We start from the raw sequence: 21,671 nt of genomic DNA, 5'->3' as shown, positions 1-21,671 counted from the left end.
CAAGAAGAGCAGGTCAAAAACCAAACAGTCACAACTCGAGCAAAGGTGAAAGTGCCATGATCAAAAAAAGTCTTCTGCAAGGGGGGGGGGACTAACCGTTTTTATTTTGCACCTTTAGCGCCCTCTTTTTTCTTCTGTGAATTCGAGTGTGAGCCGCTTTCCGACAATTTATACTGCCGCAAGCGTAATACTCACCCAAGCACCTTGAACTTTAGATTACATACATTTCACATAGAACATATTATGGCCGTTACAATTAACTAAAACATAATTCTTCACACAGAATAATTGCCATTTTTGATTCACGTTTTGTATCATTATATAAATTATTCATTCTATATACTCCTTTCACAATCAGTTTCTATACTAAAGCTCAAGTATCTCTTAATTGTTTTCCAATTCTTGTTGAATCCTGAATAAACCAAATTAAAAAATAAAATTTTCCATTCAAGATTCAGCACATGGAAAACCCTGTGGTAAACATTGACTGCATCCTTAAAAAAGTAAAATACTTCAGATATTCATGTAAAAAAATTTTTAGGAAAGATGGCAAATTTAAAAATGGATAACAGAATAAACAAAGTTAGTATGGCAGGGAACTAGCTGAATAAATTTATATGGAATAATAGAGAAATTAGCTGAAAGGCTAAATTACAGGTATCAGGACTGTGTTCAAAACCATTTTAACTTATGAATCTGAGAGTTGCATTAGAAATACAACAGTAATCAAAGCCTAAAGGCCATGGGCATGAGAGTTCTGAGAAAATTTAGAAGTCAGCAGATGGCATATTAAAAATCAAAGATATTAGAAAGAGCTTGGCATTGTTAGCATTCATGAAAATGTGATCAGAGTAATCTAAGGTGGTACAGTCACCTAAATAGAATAGGAGAGGAAAGGCTTGCAAAACAGATGTTTTGCATCTGTTTTGTGCTAGAATGGCACAAAATAAAGACCAAGATCTGGGTGGTGGGTGAATGGATGCAGAAAAAATGCCAGAAATGTTAGATGTCATCATATTGGAGATACAACAAATAATTTTCTTCTAAATTAATCTGTTAATAAGAAGCTACTAAATAATACAAACTTAATCATGTATCATCATAGTACACCACTTGAGGGTACATATTAGGAATATGATATAAAACTTGAAAGCAGAAGTAATTTCTGTGAAAATGCCACATGATAAATAAAACAGTTATAAATATTTATGCATCACTTAAATGTTGCTTATGCTATAAGCTGAAATATGCTTACATCTATTTCATTTATCCTTTGCAGTAACTTATTGTGTTCCTCTTTCAAAGTCTTAAAAGCTGCAGATTCCTCTTCATTACCTGAGGTTTCACATGGAGATTCAGTCTGAGGTGGTGAGTCTGCTTCATTTGCTGGGGATACAGAATTCTTATCTGAGGTAAGAGGACCAGAAGATGCCACAGAAGACCATTTTCTCCTAAACAGAAATCTAAAAGAAATATTTAAAAATGCATGAGTTAAACAGTTTGAGTTTTTTTTTTTTTTAAATCTTATTATAAAGTATGGAAATGTTCCAGAAATCAAACAAAGATGTATGTTTATATATTTTACACACACACACACACACACACACACACACACACACACACACACACACACACACACACACACACACACACACACACAGCAATAAATATTTAATATAACAATTCTGTCACCAAGCTTTACCATCTTTCTAATAAGTTAAAAAAGCACAAGTTAACATTGATTTTATATTTGTTTTTTTCTAAAAATGTCAGTAGAAACAAATGCATAGTGAGGAAATTATTCCCATTCATGCAGCATCTCCTATCCAGGAAATGAGTCACCATAATGTGACTCATTGTTAACTACAGGCATAACAACATGTGGAGAGGATCCTATCTTTTCCACATCTTGTCATAAGTATTCATGGCTGTACATCCGTGTTTGTTCACAGGACTGGTTTGTCTGTTCTGAGGATTATTAATTATCAAATAGGTCCTTCTATTCTAGAGTCAGATAAAGTCAGGATGATGCGACATATGCAAAGTGGAACTGGGCAGCATAACTACTGAGGTAACTAAAATCAACAAGGACTTGTACCCCTTGATTTGAAAAAACTCTGGTTTGAATCCATCTAAATTTAAAGAAACCTTCATAAGGGCTTTATGACTGAAAGAAAATTAACTGATCTCATACAGGCATGGCTCGAATTATCCTCCTGGATACTCAAATTTTTACTTCCACAAACCAGCTACAAAACAAATGCAACATTTCACAGGATTCATAGGCTGTTTCCTCTAGCCATAATTCTAAAAAATCCAATTCAAATTAATTTGTTGTATACCATGCAACTCAATTCATGAAAACATTTCTGTAATGAATTTTTGTAACAATTCATTAAAAAAAAGTTTTTACCTTTCATGCCCCCCCCCCAACCAACTTCTACAATGTGTAGATTGTAGAAGTTGGTTGATAGGAGAAAATGAGGGGACATGATAGATAAATTTAATTTACTTAAAGGGTTTTATAGGATTGATGCAGGGGGAAATATTTCAATGCTTTCAGCTAGAAGGGCTAGAACAAGCATCCTGGAAGTTGAATAAAGGTGTGGTTAGTAGTGGTGTGAGAACTAGATTTTTTGCTTGGAGAGTGGTGAAGGAATGAATGAATGAATGAATGGGTTGCCTGAATCAGTTCTGAGTGCTTTGACTGTTAACAATTTGAAGAAGAGGTATGATAGGTATTGTTTCGATAGTTTGGATCTCCCACAATGAGTCTTAGGACTCCATGGAAGTGCTCATGCAATAATAATAAAGATAAGTGCACCCAGCTTTAGATAAGGTTTAATACAGTGCAGAGAATATGCTTTTTTTTTTTTTTTTTTAGAGTTCTGGTTATTTTTTCTAAGGTTCATAGATATAAAGAACAATGATAGCATTACCAGTCTGCATGTTGAGAAGGATGGGAGGCTCAGTTAATTTGATCTTTTTTTTGGCATTCTAGCCATTGCACATCTGACAAATAGAGGAGAGTTCAACTGTAAGTTCATCCTGGGTAGAACAGAGATTGGTGGTTCTACTGGCAAGAGTTTTGATAGCAACATATTGGGGGGGGGGGGGGATTTGTGTATTATTATTATTATTATTATTGTTCCGGGCAACTCCAAGGAGTCGACAGACTCATCGAGGGAGGCCTTAACATCATGTCACAACTATTCGACATCCACACAGTATCTATCATACCTTGCCTTGAACTCATTCACGGTCGTAGCACCCACAACAGACTCTGGAAGCTTATTCCACTTATTCACTACTCTTCAAGTAAAAAACCTAGCTCTAACACCCTTGTCAACCACGCTCTTGCCCAGCTTCCATTCATGGCCCCTAGTCCTCCCACCACCAGTCATATTTTCAAAAATATCTTCTGGATCAATCTTATAGAAACCCTTCAGTAATTTCAAAGTCTCAATCATATCACCCCTCCTTTGCCTATCGACCAATTTCTGCAACCCACAAATCTTCAACCTATTCTCATAAGGTTCACTCCACAGACCTGCTATCATCTTGGTCACTTGTCTCTGGATCCTCTCCACTTCCTCCCGATCACAAAGAAACCCTGGTGCCCATAATTGGTCACAGTAGTCCAGATGGGGTCTTATCAAGGCTCGATACAGAGGAACAACAACTTGTTTGTCTCTGCATGTTAAAGTATTTTTCAGAAACCAAGTGATTTGGTGAGCTGTTTTAGTCACTTTTGCAATGTGCCCCCTAAACTTCAATTCCCTATCCACCAACACTCCCAAATCCCTGGCCTCATCAATCTCCTGGAGTACGGTTCCAAAAATTCGATATACTGCTGCTATTCTTTTCACCCCAAAGTGCATAACCTTACACTTTGGCACATTAAATTGACATCCATTTTTCCTAGCCCAGTCCTCTAACCTATCCAAATCATCCTGTAAAATTTTGATATCCTGTGCACTCATAATTGCTCTACCCAACTTTGCATCATCAGCAAACAAGTGAGCACTTCCTCTCAAATCCTTTCCTATATCATTGATGAACAAATTGAAAAGCAGTGGTCCAAGAACAGAGCCCTGTGACACTCCACTAGTCACAAGCTGTCTTTTTTGACTCTGCTCCTGAATAAACCACTCTCTGGTATCTCTCCTTCAACCACCCTCCTATCCATCTCACCAACCCTATATCTATCCTCCATCTGCTCCAGTTTACTCATTAGAGTTCTATGTGGTATCCTATTAAAAGCCTTGGCAAGGTCCAGTAGTATTACTGTAAACCCATTACCCCTATCCAGTTCAGCCGTCACTGTGTTATAAAATGTGAGCAAGTTACTGAGGAATGATCTACCCTTCACAAAACCATGTTGTCCTGCATACAATATCCCATTTTCATCTATCCAATCCAGTATTCTTTTCTTGACTAATTTCTCTAAGACCTTGACAATATTTCTGGATATGCCAATCGGTCAGTAATTTACAACAGCAGTCTTGGAACCACCTTTATGCAGTGGAACTATTTTCCCCTCTTTCCACCCCCTCGGGACTAACCCAGACCCAAGACTCAAATTAAACACAATGGTCAAGGGTACTGACAATTCTTTAGCTGCTTCTCGTACAACACGAGCTGGTATACCATCCAATCCCACAGATGTATTGTCATTGAGGTTATGCAATAGACTACTCACCTCCACTTCATTCACCACAGTTCCCGTATAATCTACTGGTACATTCATTTCTGCAATGTCACCACCTGGATGATATATTCTTGTAAAGTGCTCACTCAGTAACTCAACTATATCAACTGATTCAGTTACCTCCCTACCATCGGCATTCTTTAAAATCATTCTGCCATGTACATTTTTCCTTTTACTTGCTACATATCTAAAAAACTGTTTAGGATTCTCTTTAGCCTGCATGGCCAATGTTCTTTCGTAATCCTTTTTTGCTTTTCTTACCACACTCGTTACCCTTCTGGCCTGTGCTTTATACTGTTCGTGTGCTTGCCGGTCACCTTTCTCCTTAAATTCCCTCCATAGTTGTTTCATTTTTTGCAGCTCAAACTTAATGGTGTTATTCATCCATTTAACCCCTAATTGATTTATTATTTGAACTCTAGGTATACAGTCAGCCATTGCTTCATGCAAACACTTCTTAACTACCTCCCATGCACTATCAACTTCTAGTCCTTGCAGTTGTACATGCCATGGCACTGAACCAATCAAACTCCTAAGCTTGTCATACTTTCCAGCCCAATAATTCTACATGTACCCTGTCTTAATTGAAAATTCTACACCTTTAGCCACCTCCCAAGTCAAGACCCTATGATCACTCTCACCGATTGGTGGCAATGTGATCATATTTGTTACAGCCAAATCCTCAGATGTAATTACTAGGTCAGGGGTCAGAAAATACTGGGAAAATACTAGGGGTCAGAAAATACTGACCCCTAGTATGCCACCCCTCTCTTTTCCAGGTGTTTTATAAAGTTTCTTGTTATTACAATTTATCTTATTATGGTCAAACTGTGAGATCTGCAAACATCCACCTAGCAATATAAAAATTACACCTGTCTCCATAAGTATTGTCAATCAGGTCTAGCTGACCATACCTTGGATACTTTGCATCGAATCAACTGGAAAAAAACTACTATGCTTCACTACAACAAATACTAAGTTGACTTTTTTTTTTTTTAGAATCAGTAGAAGATGTAAAAAAAAAAAACCAATCTAATCATGATAAATATTGTTGTATTAAACTTCAGGGACTGGGAAACTTTGATTTCCTGCCAGCTAAAGCTAACCAAAAGCACCAATAGAGGGGTATCCCTCATAGGACTTGAGGCTTTCAGTCTAAGTTTCCCACTTATTTTTATGTGTGTTTTTGTAGTTTTAATATTGTTTTGCTGATGATGTCTCAGTGACTGAGACGAAATAGAGGATCGATTAAACTACAGTTTAAATATTTATACATGCTGCATCATCATCATCATCATCAAATTCCTGCCATGTACCCTCAAGGGGTGTACAGGATATGATAGTACTACATGAAAAAAATTACATCATTATTAATTTCCTATCTACAATTTTCCTCCAAATCAGTCTGTTACTTGTCAAGACTCCAACATTATCAGATCTTATATTTCTATCGTCTAAGGCCCTTTGTACCGTATCAATCCACCTATATCTTGGTCTTCCTCTGGGTCGTTTTCCTGCCAACCTGGCAGAGAACACTTGTTTTGCTAATCTTTCCTCTCCCATTCTGTTTAAGTGACCATACCACCTCAGATTAGCTCTGCTAACACATTCCTGGATGCTGACAATGTCAAGTTCTTTCTTATATCCTTGTTTTTAATATGATATTCCCATTGATGCCATCTGTTCATGCCTATAATCTTTCTCAGGACTCTCATATCTGTGGTCTCTAGTCTTTGGTCAAGTGTTTTACTTCTGACCCAGCTCTCAGATCCATAAGTTAAAACTGGTTTGAACACTGTCTTGTACACAGCTAATTTAGTGTTCCGACTGATTTCTCTCTTATTCCATATGAATTCCCACCATACCAGCTTTGCTGATTCTGTTGTCTATTTCTATATTTAATTTACCATCTTCAGTAAAAATCGTGCCTAAATAGCTGAAATGTTTTACTTGTTCCACAGGTTCTCCATTCACAACACAGTTGACATTTTCAATGATTCTGCCTATTTTCATTGTCTTTGTCTTTTTATTGATGACCTTCATACCATATCTATTACAACAGCTATTCAATTTAGTCAGAGAATCTTGCAGACTTGTAGCAGATTTATTTAGAAGTATAACATCATCCGCATAAAGCAAAGAGCTGACATTAACATCTCTAATTTTGATATGTTTAATACCACTTTCCTTCATAATGTGATCCATATAGATAATGAATAACAGAGGGGATAATGTACATCCTTGTCTCACACCAGATTTAACATTAAACCATCTTCCTGTACTTCCTTCAATTCTAACTGCTGCCTTACAACTCAAATAAAGACTAAGTATTGCTTGATACAATGCATCATTGACACCAATATAACTGAAGCGTATTGAATAGCTTCTCTCTTGGCAACTTGTCATATGCCTTTTCCAGATCGACAAAACTTAAATAGAGATCTTTGTTATATTCCCATGCTTTCTCGACTATTTGTCGTAAAGTGAAGATCTGATCCTGACAGCCTCTATTTGGCCTGAATCCAGCTTGTTCTTCACAAAGCTTTTCTTCCACAATTCTTCTCAACCGTTTCTCAAGTATACTTGCATAGATCTTGCCAGGAACACTCAGTAGGGAAATACCTCTGTAATTCTCACATGCAGTTTTATTTCCCTTTTTATATATGGGTACTATGAGAGTTCTACTCCAATCATCGGGAATTTGTCCCTCTGTCCAGGCATTCTGAACTATGCAGTGCAGCCACTGTAAGACTCTTATAACCCCATACTTCAGCATTTCTGGTCGAATATCATCTACTCCTGCTGCCTTTCCATATTTCAAGCCTTTGATGGCTTTTTCTACTTCAAGTATGGATATGTATTCCTGTCTGCATGCCTGATCAGTGTTTTTTACCACTGTGCTGTCATCACTGCTTGTTTCATTTAGCAGTTTTTCAAAGTAATTACTCCATACTTCAAGGATATCTTTTTCTCCCGTTTTCATGTCACCTTTATAATCTCTAATTCCTTTTACAGCACTCTTTCCTCCATTCCTAAGCTTCTTCAACACCCTCCAGAATATTTTGCCACCTTCTTGATATTTATTTTCTATATTCTTGCCAAAGTCCTCCCATGACTTTTGTTTAGCTAGTTTTACACAGTTTTTAGCATTCTTGCATTTGTCTCTATATTCTCTAAGAGCACAAGCTGACTTATTTGACAGGAACTTTTGTTATGCTTTCTTCTTTTCCTTCACTGCCTCTTTAACTTCCTGTGTCCACCAGGGAGTTCTGATTTTTTTATCCTTACAGATAACCTCACCACATGCCTCTCTGGCAGAATCAATCAATGTTTTCTTCAGAGTTTGCCACTGAATCTCCAAGGTTTGATTCCTGTTCTCAAACTCTTTCATTTTTTCTTCAATAATCTTTGTGTATTTTAGCCTACAGTTCGCATCTGAGAGCTGCTCAACTTTTATTCACTTTAAAACTTTCTTACATGTTATTCTTTTCAATATGAAATTCAATTTTATCCTGCTCAAGACTAAATAGTGATCACTTCCAATTTCAAATCCTCTGTACACTCTGGTGTCCTGCACCAGGGAGAAAACATCACTATCAACAATAACATAGTCAATGAGACTTTTCTTATTCCTAGCCTCTTTGTAAAGTTGATGCGATGTTGAAGAAGGTTAATTTTATCTAGAAACAGTTATAATTCATGTTCGGGATGATCCCAGACTGCAAATAACTTGTTTCTAGAACACCTTGAAGAAAAATATTCACTTTTGAACCCAAACCAAAAATTTGGTTAAGATATGTCGATGACGTATTTGCAGTCTGGGATCATCCTGAACATGAATTACAACTGTTTCTAGATAAAATTAACCTCCTTCGTCATTGCATCAACTTTACAGAAAAAGAATATCCACAGGGTATCTCTTTTTTGGATTTACACATCCAAAGAAAAGAAGATGGTTCCATCGCCATGTCTGTCTTTCGCAAGCCTACATTCTCAGGTTGCTACATTCACAATTCTTCTGATCATCATCCATCTCAGGAATCTGGCATCATTAAATCACTAGTTTCCAGAGCACACAAATTCTGCTCCTCTGAAGAATGTTTAAACCAGGAATTAGAAGTAACAAAGTAACCTAAAACAACTCAAAAAATCATCAGTCACTTCTCCACACATCAAACCAGACAGGAAGAAGTCCATAGGATTCCCATACCTTACGTTAAAGGCATCTCCGAACATCTTTCTAAAATTATGAAGAAATACAATTTTGCCACTACTTACAAACCTATCAACCAAATTTACAACCTGTTACCTTCTTCTAAGGACAAACTCTCACCTTTGATGTTGCTTGGCGTTTATGAGATTCCATGCTCATGCAAATTGTCTTACTTTGGACAGACAGGTAGGTCTGTTCAGAAATGCATCTCTGAACATCAAGACCACATTCGTCTTTTTAAACCGCAGAAATCTGGCCTCTCTCAACACGGTATTGAAAATCCAAACCATAGGATCCATTGGGAAAAGTCTAAACTTTTACAGAGATCTTCATATAAACATGAACGTTTATACAAAGAAAGTTCTGAAGCACTACTACACAGACCAAACTTAAACTGCAACGACATTCTTACTATTCCTAAAGTATGGGAAATTGTCATACAAAATTGTGTTAAATAATTTTTTTTTATAGCACGTTATGCACGTTTAATGAGATTCTATTGTAATCATGCGCCCTAACTGTATGTTGTTCCTATTATTGTTTAAAACTACTGTACTGACGATGTCCTAAGATACTTAGAATGAAATATTTACAATTAAATAATTTTCACTGTGGCTAATAAGTGTGTTTATTTTAATTATGATCGCACCACAAGTTTCATTATTTAAAGAAGTACTATTTATTTGTTAATAAATGCATGCATTTATAAGCATTCCATTTAGGCTTTTATTTTTGTAGACAGAAAACGTCTTAAGCTTGCATGGCAATAATTGAGCTTTGCGTTGTGTATCGAAGGCCGATGCTTGCTCGTCTAGTCAAAGCTATCTTGGCTTGCTCGGTTGTAGGAGCTTACAGGTCCTTGCAGCAGCACTGTGATTTCATGTGCATGCAATAGCCATTTCACATTGTCTCACTCTGTTGCTTAAACCACAGGTCATATGCAGTCAACATAGCTCTAGCCAGTGAGCTTCAACAGCCTTTACAAGTGTGCATGTTGCTTGAGAAAATTAATTTACAACCAACTTTTTATGACAATGTTATTGACCAGTTCGTAAAGAAGAACCATAGGGTAGAATTTGTATTCAAGTAGCTAAATTGAAAAAGATAGAATATCATTTGTAAAATAAATGTTGTATTTGTATGATTATATGTACATAAATTTCTAAATATATAGTTTTAAATGGTCAATACAGGTAACCCTCTTATAACGCGGTACTTATACAACGCAGTCTACAAATTGCAGTAACCCTTTATCTTTTCATATATTTTTCATCGCACGACTTAAAAATCAAAATTTATCTTTGTTAAATTTGTGTCTGCCCGTATCGTGCAGGTAGTTATAAGTAGCGAATTTATATTAGGGGAAACACCCTTTAGCACAATTGTGCTGTATGTCAATTGTATACAGTGTAAAGTGTTTATTGTTGAAAACTGTCTTCGTTTTCTGCCAGGAAAGTGCATCGAAAATCATAAGTGTGTTATCTCAAGCTGAGCACTTTATTTTCTGGTGAGTTACAATTACATACATAATTAATATGTAATGCTTTTTTATGTAAAAAAATTATTTTTATAGTAATGGCCACAAATTGCATTGAAAAGGAAATTCGTCTCGAAGAAAAAAAAAATTAAAATCATGGATCAGTTGAAAAATGGAGAAAAACCAGTTGTTGTAAGGACTTTGAATTTAAATGAATCAACAATTCAAACAATCAAACACAATGAACATAAAATCCGAGAAAGTGTTTATTGCTGGGTCAGCGGTAAGTGCAAAGCTCGTTGCTTGTGTACGCAATTTTCTAAGAGAAAAATGAAGAAATCTCTAATAATTTGGTAAGAAGATGCACTGAAAAATTACTTTGGATGGAAATCTTATTAAACAAAAATCTCTCAAATTTTATAAACATTTATAATTCAATTATAGTTCCATGCTGATGAATCCGGGTTATATTGGAAAAAAATGCCAAAACACGCCTATATTTCGAAAAATGAAAGATCAGTTCCAGGATTCAAAGTTTCCAAAGACAGACTTACTCTACTGTTTTGTAGTAATGCATCAGGTGATTACAAAACAAAACTAATGTTTATTAACCGATCCTCAAATCCTCATGCTAATAAAGATTAAAATATGCACTTATTTTTCTTTTGCCTAAAACATTTATGCATTTCGTGCAATGAAGCTTAATTACAATTTGTAATTTTTATAACTTTATACTACATATTTGTGTCATAGTTTATGTTTTCTTAACTTACATAAATTACCTGAATTAAATAAAAATATATTTTTGTTGGATATGTCATTGTTGTTTATATAATTTTTTTTTTTTTAAAAAACGATTTCGGAACATAACCCTACTTTTTTGTATGTGATCTGAGTATCGCATAATGCGATTTACATAATGTGGCATTTCTATGGAACCTAACATCCGTGTTACATGAGGGTTACCTGTAATTCATTATTCCGATAATCAGATTTCAATCACACCTCTCACTCCCTGAATGATAACAAGAGCAAGCGCGAATTTCAAGACCAGCATTCGCCTCTGCTCCTAAACATCCAGCCAAAAAGATGTTCTGGGGTTGTTTTACACATGATGGTACAGGATAACTTGTGCCTGTTGACAGCATGATGAAAAGTGACCAATTCATAAAAATACTGAAGAAAAGAGTGATCCCACAGATCCAGAAAGACAAAGAACTCATCTTCTAACAGGATCTTGCTCCATGACACATTTCAAAACAAAAAAAGAGATAGTTCCTCGAAATTCACAACATCCAACTGCTTCAGTAGCCAGGTAACTCTCCTGAGAGTAATTCAACAGAAACTTTGTGGGCAATAGTGAAAAAGAAGACTTGGAAAGTTAAATCATGATACAAAGAATAACTTTGTATCACATTATAAATCTATTACAGAAGTGTGGTTTCGAGATGTTTAAAGTAAAATTTACTTTAAAATGTGAGCGTTCGGATTATATATACACATATATATTAGAACTCCGCCATGGGATCCTTAGGGGTCTTATGCCAGTCCCAAGCCTGGATAAAGGAGGAGGGGTCGGTCAGATGAGTGTCGATGCTCTGACCGTAAAGAAAAAACACGATTGTAATCTGATGCCTATACAATTAACAGCTACAACATGCCGGTTCAGGCGTCGCCCGAATAAACAAGGCCCGCGATACCAATCGAGCGATCGGGGTTGGATCGAAAAGCGGGATACCGAAAGGACACAGAAACTAACAGAACTGTTAACAGTAGGAAGGTGGAATGTGCGGACACTCTGGATGTCAGGAAAATTAGAATTACTTCATGAGGAAATGAAGAGTATCGGTGGAATATACAAGGATTGGCAGAGATGAGATGGACATCATCTGGAGAGATCAATGGTTGCGAAGTAATATGGTCAGGACATGACACCATGCACGAAACAGGAGTTGGCTTCCTTCTTAGCAAAAGAGCTCGAGAGGTACTGTTAGAATACAAACCAGTTAATGAACAAATCATAGTAGCAAGATTTCAGGCAAAGCCATTCAACATATCAATAGTCCAGATATATGCACCCACATCTGACAGCACAGATGAGGATATTGACTTATTCTACCAAGATCTGACAGACAATAGAAACAATACCAAAGCAAGATGTGCTAATTATTTAAGGAGATTGGAATGCCAAAGTCAGAAAAGATAATGATGGTTGGGAAAGAGTCATGGGAAAATATGGTTTCAGAGAACGAAATAAACGAGGTAAAAAATTGTTAGAATTTGCTGTGGACCACGAGATGATGATCTGTAACACAAGATTCCAACAAAAGGAGTGCAGAAGATTTACGTGCCGATCAAATGATGGGAAAACCAAAAACATGATTGATATGATTATGATTAAAAGAAGATGGATAACATCAGTACAGCAATTCGAACTTTTCAAGGAGCAGATATAGACTCAGACCATAGTTTATTGATTGCAAACATCAAGATGAAATTAAAAAAGAAATTTAAACCCCAACATCAGAACAGAAGAGAAACAGCATGAATAAGTGAAGCAGAAATAGGAAGAAGGTACAGAACAGTGTTAGAAGAGAAACTTAAAAGTGTGGAGAAAGAAAAAAAACTCGAATTTAAGAGTGAAAAGAGTAATGAAGGCGATAGAAGATGCAGTTGAAGAAACAGTACCAGAAGAAGAGAAGATCAAGAAGAAATGGATTACACAAGAAACACTGAAGTTAGTACAGGAGAAAAGAATGTTGAAGATAAGAAGGGATACATCAGAACAAATAGAAGAGCAATATAGAAGAGTGTGTGTAATGAGGTGAAAAAAAGCAGTCAGAATGGATAAGATGAAATGGTTAGAAGCCTAATGCAACAATATAGAACAGTACTATGGAGAGCATAAAACAAGGGAAGTATACAAAATGATCAGAACCATTAATAGAAAGTAGCAACCAAAACTGACCACAACTAAGATGAAAAAGGCAAAGTATTGATGAATAAAGAAAAAATTGTACAACAGTGGACAAGATACTGTAGTGAGTTATATGAAGAAAAACTAGATTCAGATAGCATTGGGAAACTCACTGAAGAATTGAAGCAGATATCACCATCAGGTAATGAGCATGATATCGACATTTTAAGAGAGGAGAGGTAGAAAAAGCAATAGGACAGCTAAAACACAACAAGAGTCCTGGTAACAAAAACATTACTGGAGAAATGATTAAATATGGTGGTAAAAGTATGATTACAGAAATGCACCAACTATGTAATATGCTATGGAAAGAAGGGAAAATGTCAGAGGAGTGGGTGAAATCAAAATTAGTAACATTATACAAGAAAGGAAATAAGCTAGAATGTAAAAATTATAGAACAATTGCCTTGATAAGTCACCTTGGTAAAGTGATCATCATATTGACAGAAAGATTGAGAACACAATTGGAAGCATACCTTGCAGACGAGCAAGCAGGATTTAGGAAGGATAGAACTACAATTCAACAATTTTGACAATGAGGTTAATAGCAGAGAAAGCTAGAAGAAAAAACAAAAACATATATACTTGCTTTGTTGATTTTCAGAAAGCATTTGAGTATTGACCAGAAAGTGACATTAGCAGTTCTGGAATCCTATGGAATTGATAAAAAACTAATAGCTATATGAAAAGACGCTGATCAGAATGCAGTTGCAGCAGTTAGAACAGGTGATGAATTGGGGAAATGGTTTAAAAGAAGCAGATATACTACACAGGGAGACCAAATATCACCAAGCATTTTTATCGCACATTTAGAAAGAGCAATGGATAAAATGAAAGAAGATGCCAAAGGAATATCTGTACACGGAATGAGAATTAACAATCTAAGATTTGCAGATGACAATTATTATTATTATTGAAGAAGACTAAAGAGAACTACAAAAAACACTGACACTGTTAAATGAGGAAAAGAAGAGATATGGACTTGTTATGAACTTGGAAATAACAAAGACAACAGTATTTTATTATTATTATTCAGGCCTCCATGGAGTCAAAAGCCTCATCCAGAGGTCCCCCCTAAGAAACACAAAGTCTATCATACCACTCCTTAAATTCATTGACCATTCTCGCTCTCACCACTCCATCAGGCAATGCATTCCATGGTTCAACCACCCTCCATGCAAAGAAACCACTCCTCACCCTCTTGCTCACAGTTTCCTTTCGTAACTTCCAGGGATGGCCTCTTGTCATCACTCCTTCCCGCTGTTCAACCAAGCGAAAGAACTCCCCAGTGTCAATCCTGTAACCACCTCTCAACAGTTTAAAAGTCTCAATCATATCAACTCTCCTTCTTCTATCCACCAAACTCTGCAGTCCACATTCCCTCAGCCGATCCTCATAACTATCCTTGTACAGTCCTGAAACCATCTTTGTCATCCGTCTTTGTATCCTTTCCACAGTTAATTTATCCCGTTCAAATCCTGGGGACCAAATCTGAGAACAATAGTCCAAGTGTGGTCTGATCAGAGACTTATACAACGGAATGATAACCCTCTTATCTCTGCAGGTCAGTGTCCTTCCCATAATTGCAGCAATCCTCTATGTCACCTTCACCACCTTTGCAATATGTCCCCTAAACTTCAGGTTTTTATCAATCATCAACCCCAGATCTCTTGTCTCCCCTACTTCCTCCAGTATAACTCCTCCCATAGAGAATGCAACATCCCATCGATGTTTCCCAAACCTCAAAACCTTACATTCTGCTGCATTAAACTGACACCCCCAATTCATTTGCCCATCTATCTAGCTTATTCAAATCTCTTGCAGGGCTACCACATCTGCACTATTACTAATAATCCTTCCCAGCTTTGCATCATCCACAAACAACTGAATATCCCCTTGCAATCCACTGCCAATGTCATTGATATAAAGGTTAATCAATATAGGTCCTAGTACTGAGCCCTGTGGGACCCCACTTGTAACTCTCTGCCTCCTTGAAACTGCTCCACCATACACAACTCTCTGATACCTATCAGACAGCCAATCCTGAATCCAGTTGACCAAATCTGACATCCAGACCCATGTGCTGAAACTTAAATATCAGCTTATCATGTGGCACCCTGTCAAATGCCTTTGCTAAGTCTAAGAAAATTGCAGTATATGCCTTTCCCTCATCTAATGTTCCTGTAACTTTATTATAAAAGGCTAGCATATAGCTAAAACAAAAGCGCCCTTTCACAAATCCATGTTGACTCTCACAGATAACATTACCCTCATCTGCCCAATGCTGTATATAGTCCCTCACTACTTTCTCCAAGATCTTAACAACTACTGATGACACACAAACTGGCCTATAATTAGACACTACCAGTCTGTTACCACCCTTATGCAATGGCACTATCTTACCTTCCTTCCATTCCCTGGGCACCTTTCTCGCACCCAGACTTTCATTGAAAAAGCCAGGTTAAAGGCACTGTCAGTTCCCTAGCACATTCTCTCAAAATTCGTGGTGAAATACCCTCCAGTCCCAAAGCTTTACCAACATCCAGAGTACTGAGTATCTGAAACATACTCACCTCCTGTACCTCTAAACTTCGAACCAGCCCTATCCCTCGATCATTAAAACTGACTCCTCCAGGATGAAATACTCCAATAAAGTGTTCATTGAACAATTCCACTATGTCCTCTGCATCAGTCACTCTATTTCCATTTTTATCCCACAATATCATTCTTCCACAGTCATTTCTCCTCCTACTGGACACATAGCTGAAAAATTCCCTAGGATTTTCTTTGGATCTTATGGCCAATCTCCTCTCATATCCCAGTTTCGCTTTCCTTACAACACTAGTCACTCTTCTGGCCTGCGTCTTATATTCTGCATGCATCCTCTCTTCACCTGTCTCCTTATATCTCTTCCATAGCCTCTTTTTCGCATGCAATTCCTGTTTAATATTGTTTGTCATCCACTTTACTCCAAATTGTGTCCTCTTCTTCACTCGTGGTATACAACTTACCATTGCTGGTAACAAATATTCTTTCACAATTTCCCACGCACTAATGATATCCCGGCCTTCCAATTCCTCCCTCCATGAAACTTCCCAAAGTTGACGTCTAAGACTATGATAATCACCTGCATTATAATTCCACATAAATTCCCGTCTCTTTGATACTCCTGCATGTCTATTCATTTTCAAAGTCAAAACCATATGGTCACTCTCTCCAACTGGTGGGAGAGATGTCATCTCAGTTATTATCAACTCTTCTGATGCTATAACCAAATCCAAAACTCTTGTACCTCTTGTTCCCTCTGTTACATGTTGCCTAAGACATTTGTCCCTCAAGAATTCTAGAAATTCCATTCCCCTATTGCTACATGCATCTTCCTCTCTCCAATTTATACTACCATAGTTAAAATCTCCCATAACAATCATTCTTCTTGCACTTGCCAAACTTAGCTGTCTAAACATCTCCTGGTCCCCATCCTCTGTGTTCCTGGGTCTGTAACAACACCCCACTAAATATCCTGTCTTGACTACCTCTACCTCACACCATATGCTCTCAAAATCATTTGTCTCACTTCCTTCCAAAGCCTCCACTCTTAGAGGACATAGGTCATCACTTATCATAAGCAGTACCCCACCACCATGCTTTCCCCTCCTATCCTGACGAAAAATGCTATACCCAGCAACTTCTATTCCTGTTATTATATCCCCTTATGTCAACCACGTTTCAGTGGTCCGTGAGATATATTTGGTGAGAACAACATGAAACAAAAGATACAAGTGGATGGAATTGATATAGAAAATGTAGAACAATTCACATATTTGATAAGTAAACTGACAAATGACTTGGACTGTAAAAAAGAAATAAAGATCAGGATTGCAAAAGGAAGAATAAATCTGAAGGCCATGGATAACATCTGGGAAAGTAAAGTGATCAGTCTGCAAACAAAACTAAGAGTATTGGAAACATGCATCTTCAGCGGTGTACTGTACAGATCTGAAACGTGGGTAATAAATAAGGAATCAAGAAAAAGAATTTTGTCATTTGAAAGAACTTGTTACAGGAAGATTCTAAGAATAGAATGGGTATAGAAAATTACCAATGAAGAGCTCTATAAGAAGATACAGCCAAAACAGAATCTAATGCAGAAGATTATAAAACAGAAGCTGCAATTATTTGGACACATCTGTAGAATGAGTGAGGACCGTAAAATAAAGACATTTATGTTTGGTATTTTGGATGGTTTAAACAGAAGAGGTAGACCATACAGAGAATGGATAGACAATATAAAAGACTGGTGTGGAATGGGTGTACAAAAACTGCGACACTGTGCACTGGACAAAGAAAGGTGGAAGATAGTGAAACAGGCATATCAGACATCAACGGGCAGTGAGCCCATGGTTCATGATGATGATTATGACAATATATATTAGGCAAATATTGAAGGTTTATTTATATATATATATATACAGGGTGTTCGGGATAAATTTGACAGTTTCGTAAGGAAAAAGAAAATCTTCTTTGTATCTATTAAATTTAATGAATTGACAAAAAAACATTACAGGCAGAGTTAATTACAATACTATCAACAAGATTTACTCAAAATAACCACCATTAGCATCGATCACAGCTTCAATTCTGCTTCGGAACCTCGAACAAGCTGATGCTACAGTCTCCCTGGGAAGGGCCGCAAAAACTGTTTTAATTTTATCCATTAACTGGGCTTTTGTATTACTGGAAGTGCGATTGGTGTCTTTTTCAACTGCGCCCCATACAAAATAATCCATGGGGTTAAGGTCTGGGGAGTTTGGAGGCCAAACATTTGGACTGGTGAAGTCGTAGAAATTTTCAGACAACCATTTTTGACTTTTCCCAGAGGTGTGGCAAGGGGCCGAATCCTGCTGCCATACATACGGCCTACCATTGGCTACCCTTGTTATCCAGGGCTTGACTACAGTTAGCAACTCCACGAACAAAGCCCGAATTCCAATGCCAGGGTTCTTCAACACCTGTTCCTGCAGATTTGCGAGGAATTCTGCTGTACGAACGCAATCAGATCGTCTGCTAGGGATCTTTCTTCTTGCTACATCCTCGTAGTCACCATTGCAAGTCTCTAGTTCATGCCTGATTGTTTTTACTGTATTCAGGGAGCATTGGGCAGCAGTCGTAATATCCTTATTTTGATGGCGGGCACGAATCATCATGATACAAGTTATTCTCTTCCATGATTCAGGTGGGTTCCAGCTATCCATCCTTTCTGACATCTTGTATATGAATGAAGAAGGGTCCAAACTTTTAAATGAAGAGAAGTGTGTGTTAATACATGTAACTTACGGAAAAATATAATTAATTATAAATATGTCAAATTTATCCCGAACACCCTGTATATATATATACTCTATATATATAAAGAGATAAGCCAAAATTTGAAACGTTTTTTTTGTCTTACCAGCTCAGAACTCTCTGGGGGTTTGAGCACCATGGAGGCAGTGCCCCCTAGTAAAACCAGGTTTAAAATAGCTTGGTATCTTTAACACACACATGTGTGTGTGTGTGTGTGAAAAAGGATTAAAACCTATAAAATTTCTTGGTATCTTTAATATATATATGTGTGTGTAGCTAGTGGGAGTCAAGTGTTCATGGACACACACATAAACGTGACTATTTAATGCAGAAGAATCCATCAATGCAAAGATGACCAAACGAATGAGTTCCTACAAAAGCTAAGGGAGAGATATGAAGCGTACCTAGAGAAAAGGTTGGTCGATTGGTAGAGCCACTGCTACTAATGGCTAACGCAAAATGTTAAGCAAGTTTGAGCGCGGTAAGTTGTCGGAAGGGCTTCAATCGTTCGATTCTGTTACCACTCTCCCTCGATGAGTCTTTGGACTCCCTGGAGGTATCTCATAATAATAATACCTTAAAGCGTATTAATGGCAGCCCAAAAATCGAACTTACGTCACTAGTTTAATATACTTATTTTTCAGACTTAAATGCTACTGTAACATTCGAAATGCACAATTTTCATGTAATGACTACAATTCTCCGGTATCTTAATTAAAGAGCTCATAGAGAAGCTAACAGATTGCATCAGCTGTCAAAAGTTGAAAATATTATGTTATTTATTCTATACCAATGGAAAATTATAACAAAGGTAACATGCCAACTCACCCTTTACACAAAGAATTGTGTAGAGGTGCTATATATCTTGCATTTTTGGAAACAACAGAGACACCGCAAAAAACAGCACGACACATGGACACCGATGCTGCCATTTTGGAAAAATAAAAATCATTCATCATATTTCAGGAAAGCAGCGACCTCAGGTAACAACCACAGTAATAATTAAGGACATTGTGGGAATCAAGTGTTTTCTTTTTAATACGGGAATGGGGGAAGAGTCTCCAAGATATAATTATTCCACCTCAGTTTTCTTGTTTCATTATTAATATTATTATTATTATTACTGAGGATAGATTACATCAATCCTCAGATAAGCTTACATATAAGCTTCGAGGATGAAAGCAAAGAAATTAGTTCTCATCCAAGATGTATCATATGTAACCAAATGCATGTAATGTACGTATCACATGAAAACCAATGTATGTAACGTATGTATTATATGTAAACCAATGTACTTAATTTAAGTAACACATGTAAACAAATGTAAGTAATGTATCATATGTAATCAAATGTATGTAATGCATATAATAACTGTAACAAATGTATGCAATGTAATAAAAAAATTCTTTTAAATATAAATCATGAGTTTACACTGTATGTTTGTGAGAATTAGGAAATATAATATTTAGATTGCATATGTGTAAATACTGTTGTATAATCACACCTTTTCAAACTTGAAAAAAAAATAGTAAACTACAACATGTAATATAATACTACTTATGTAACTCTGAACAATATAATTGTAAATTATTATTATGATGGTTATTTAAAAAAAACTGTAATCAGCATTACTATTTAAATCTCATTACATGTAGCACAAAGTGCTGAACCTTGTAAAATAATATACTGAATAGATGATCATTGTACATATTTAAATATTTGAAAGAACAAAAATAAAAAATTATTATGTATATTCTATATTCAAAAATTCTGTATAATCTTTATTGTAAATATTAGAAGAACATGTGTTATAAATACATAATATAAAGGCAAAAAAGTATTTTTAAAAATTTTAATTGAAATCCAATGTAGAAAATGCAGCACTTTATGCTGAATTCTCTAAAATTATAAGTTGCAATGTCAATCAACATGTTTATTGTATGTGTAAATATTTTAGCAGATCAATAAAAATATTATCATAAAAAAATTTTTTTAAAAAATTTATTATTATCATTATTATTATTACAAATCTCACAGGCAAAAAGTAACAAGAAACATGAAACATCATAATCAAATCTTTGACTGGCAAGCGAGTCCAATTCAGGCCTTATCCGAATCGACTAGATATGGTTATATAACGAGAGATGTTCCTAAAAGTGCATTTTTTTTTCTATTTCAGATGGTGTTACATCTGGAAGGCTCATCTTTTTTTCAGATGGTTCATAAATGTACTTGGTATTGCTTTTAGCGCACCTATAAACATTGGAAACTGTTGTTGCTGTTTTTGATCAAACGTCTTCAATTTCGATCTCCAGATCCCTATACTTGATCACTTTTTCAAGCGCTTTTTCCTTTACTCTACTCTAGTGAACCCTGGTATTGACACATGAATTGACCGCACATGTGGTTGTTCGACTACAATGATGTCTAGCATATTATGTTCAAAATGTCTATTGGTCTGAGTTTAAAGATCCCATAATATCTGTGCATTTTCAGCTTCAATAACTTTTTCTATTTGCAAGGAGCATTGCAAGGTAGGATTCATATATCCTGCATAAGCTCAAGCGTACAGCTTTTACTACCAGATCATGCCTTTCTATATTGTCTGTATGGGGGCAATTTTGCTGCAATAACTAATTATAAGGTTTACTGTCTCTTCCTAAACCATAAAACGCAAACGATAGTCAAAAAGAACCCAAAATTTATCTACCCTACACCACTGACGATATACATGGCACAATGCACCTTCCCAATGCGGATGTCAACGGACATCCGCATTGGGAAGGTGCATTGTGCCATGTAAAGAGTCACGTGTTTGTAGCTGTTATAAATTGGAGAAATGTAATGCTTACAAGTCAGTAAAACTTCGTCCTGATGAAATGGCTGTGAATAGGGAATTGATGGAGTTAGAAAAAGACGTTGTAATAAGATGCCATGTTTTGCAGATATG

General features: G+C 36.4%; 1 protein-coding gene across 1 annotated transcript in view; it reads right to left on the bottom strand.

Annotated features, from left to right (window-relative positions):
* The window catches only part of Roe1 (grpE protein homolog, mitochondrial Roe1), a 49,781-nt gene extending 30,108 nt beyond the window's left edge, over nt 1-19,673 (bottom strand). Inside the window, exons 1-2 of the mRNA XM_090391113.1 lie at nt 19,550-19,673; nt 1,256-1,463 (exon numbers count right to left, since the gene is read on the bottom strand). Coding sequence (XP_090247239.1) covers nt 1,256-1,463; nt 19,550-19,653 — 312 coding nt within the window. The 5' untranslated portion in view covers nt 19,654-19,673. The remainder of the gene's footprint in view (nt 1-1,255; nt 1,464-19,549) is intronic.
* Nucleotides 19,674-21,671: the final 1,998 nt, after the last annotated feature.

This window comes from Typopeltis vanoorti, chromosome 4 (genome assembly GCF_054136105.1).
Source record: "Typopeltis vanoorti isolate ZY-2024b chromosome 4, IOZ_Tvanoo_1.0, whole genome shotgun sequence".
NCBI lineage: Eukaryota > Metazoa > Arthropoda > Arachnida > Uropygi > Thelyphonidae > Typopeltis > Typopeltis vanoorti.
Note: the sequence above shows the minus strand (reverse complement) of the source record. Positions and strands in the feature narration are given on the sequence as shown.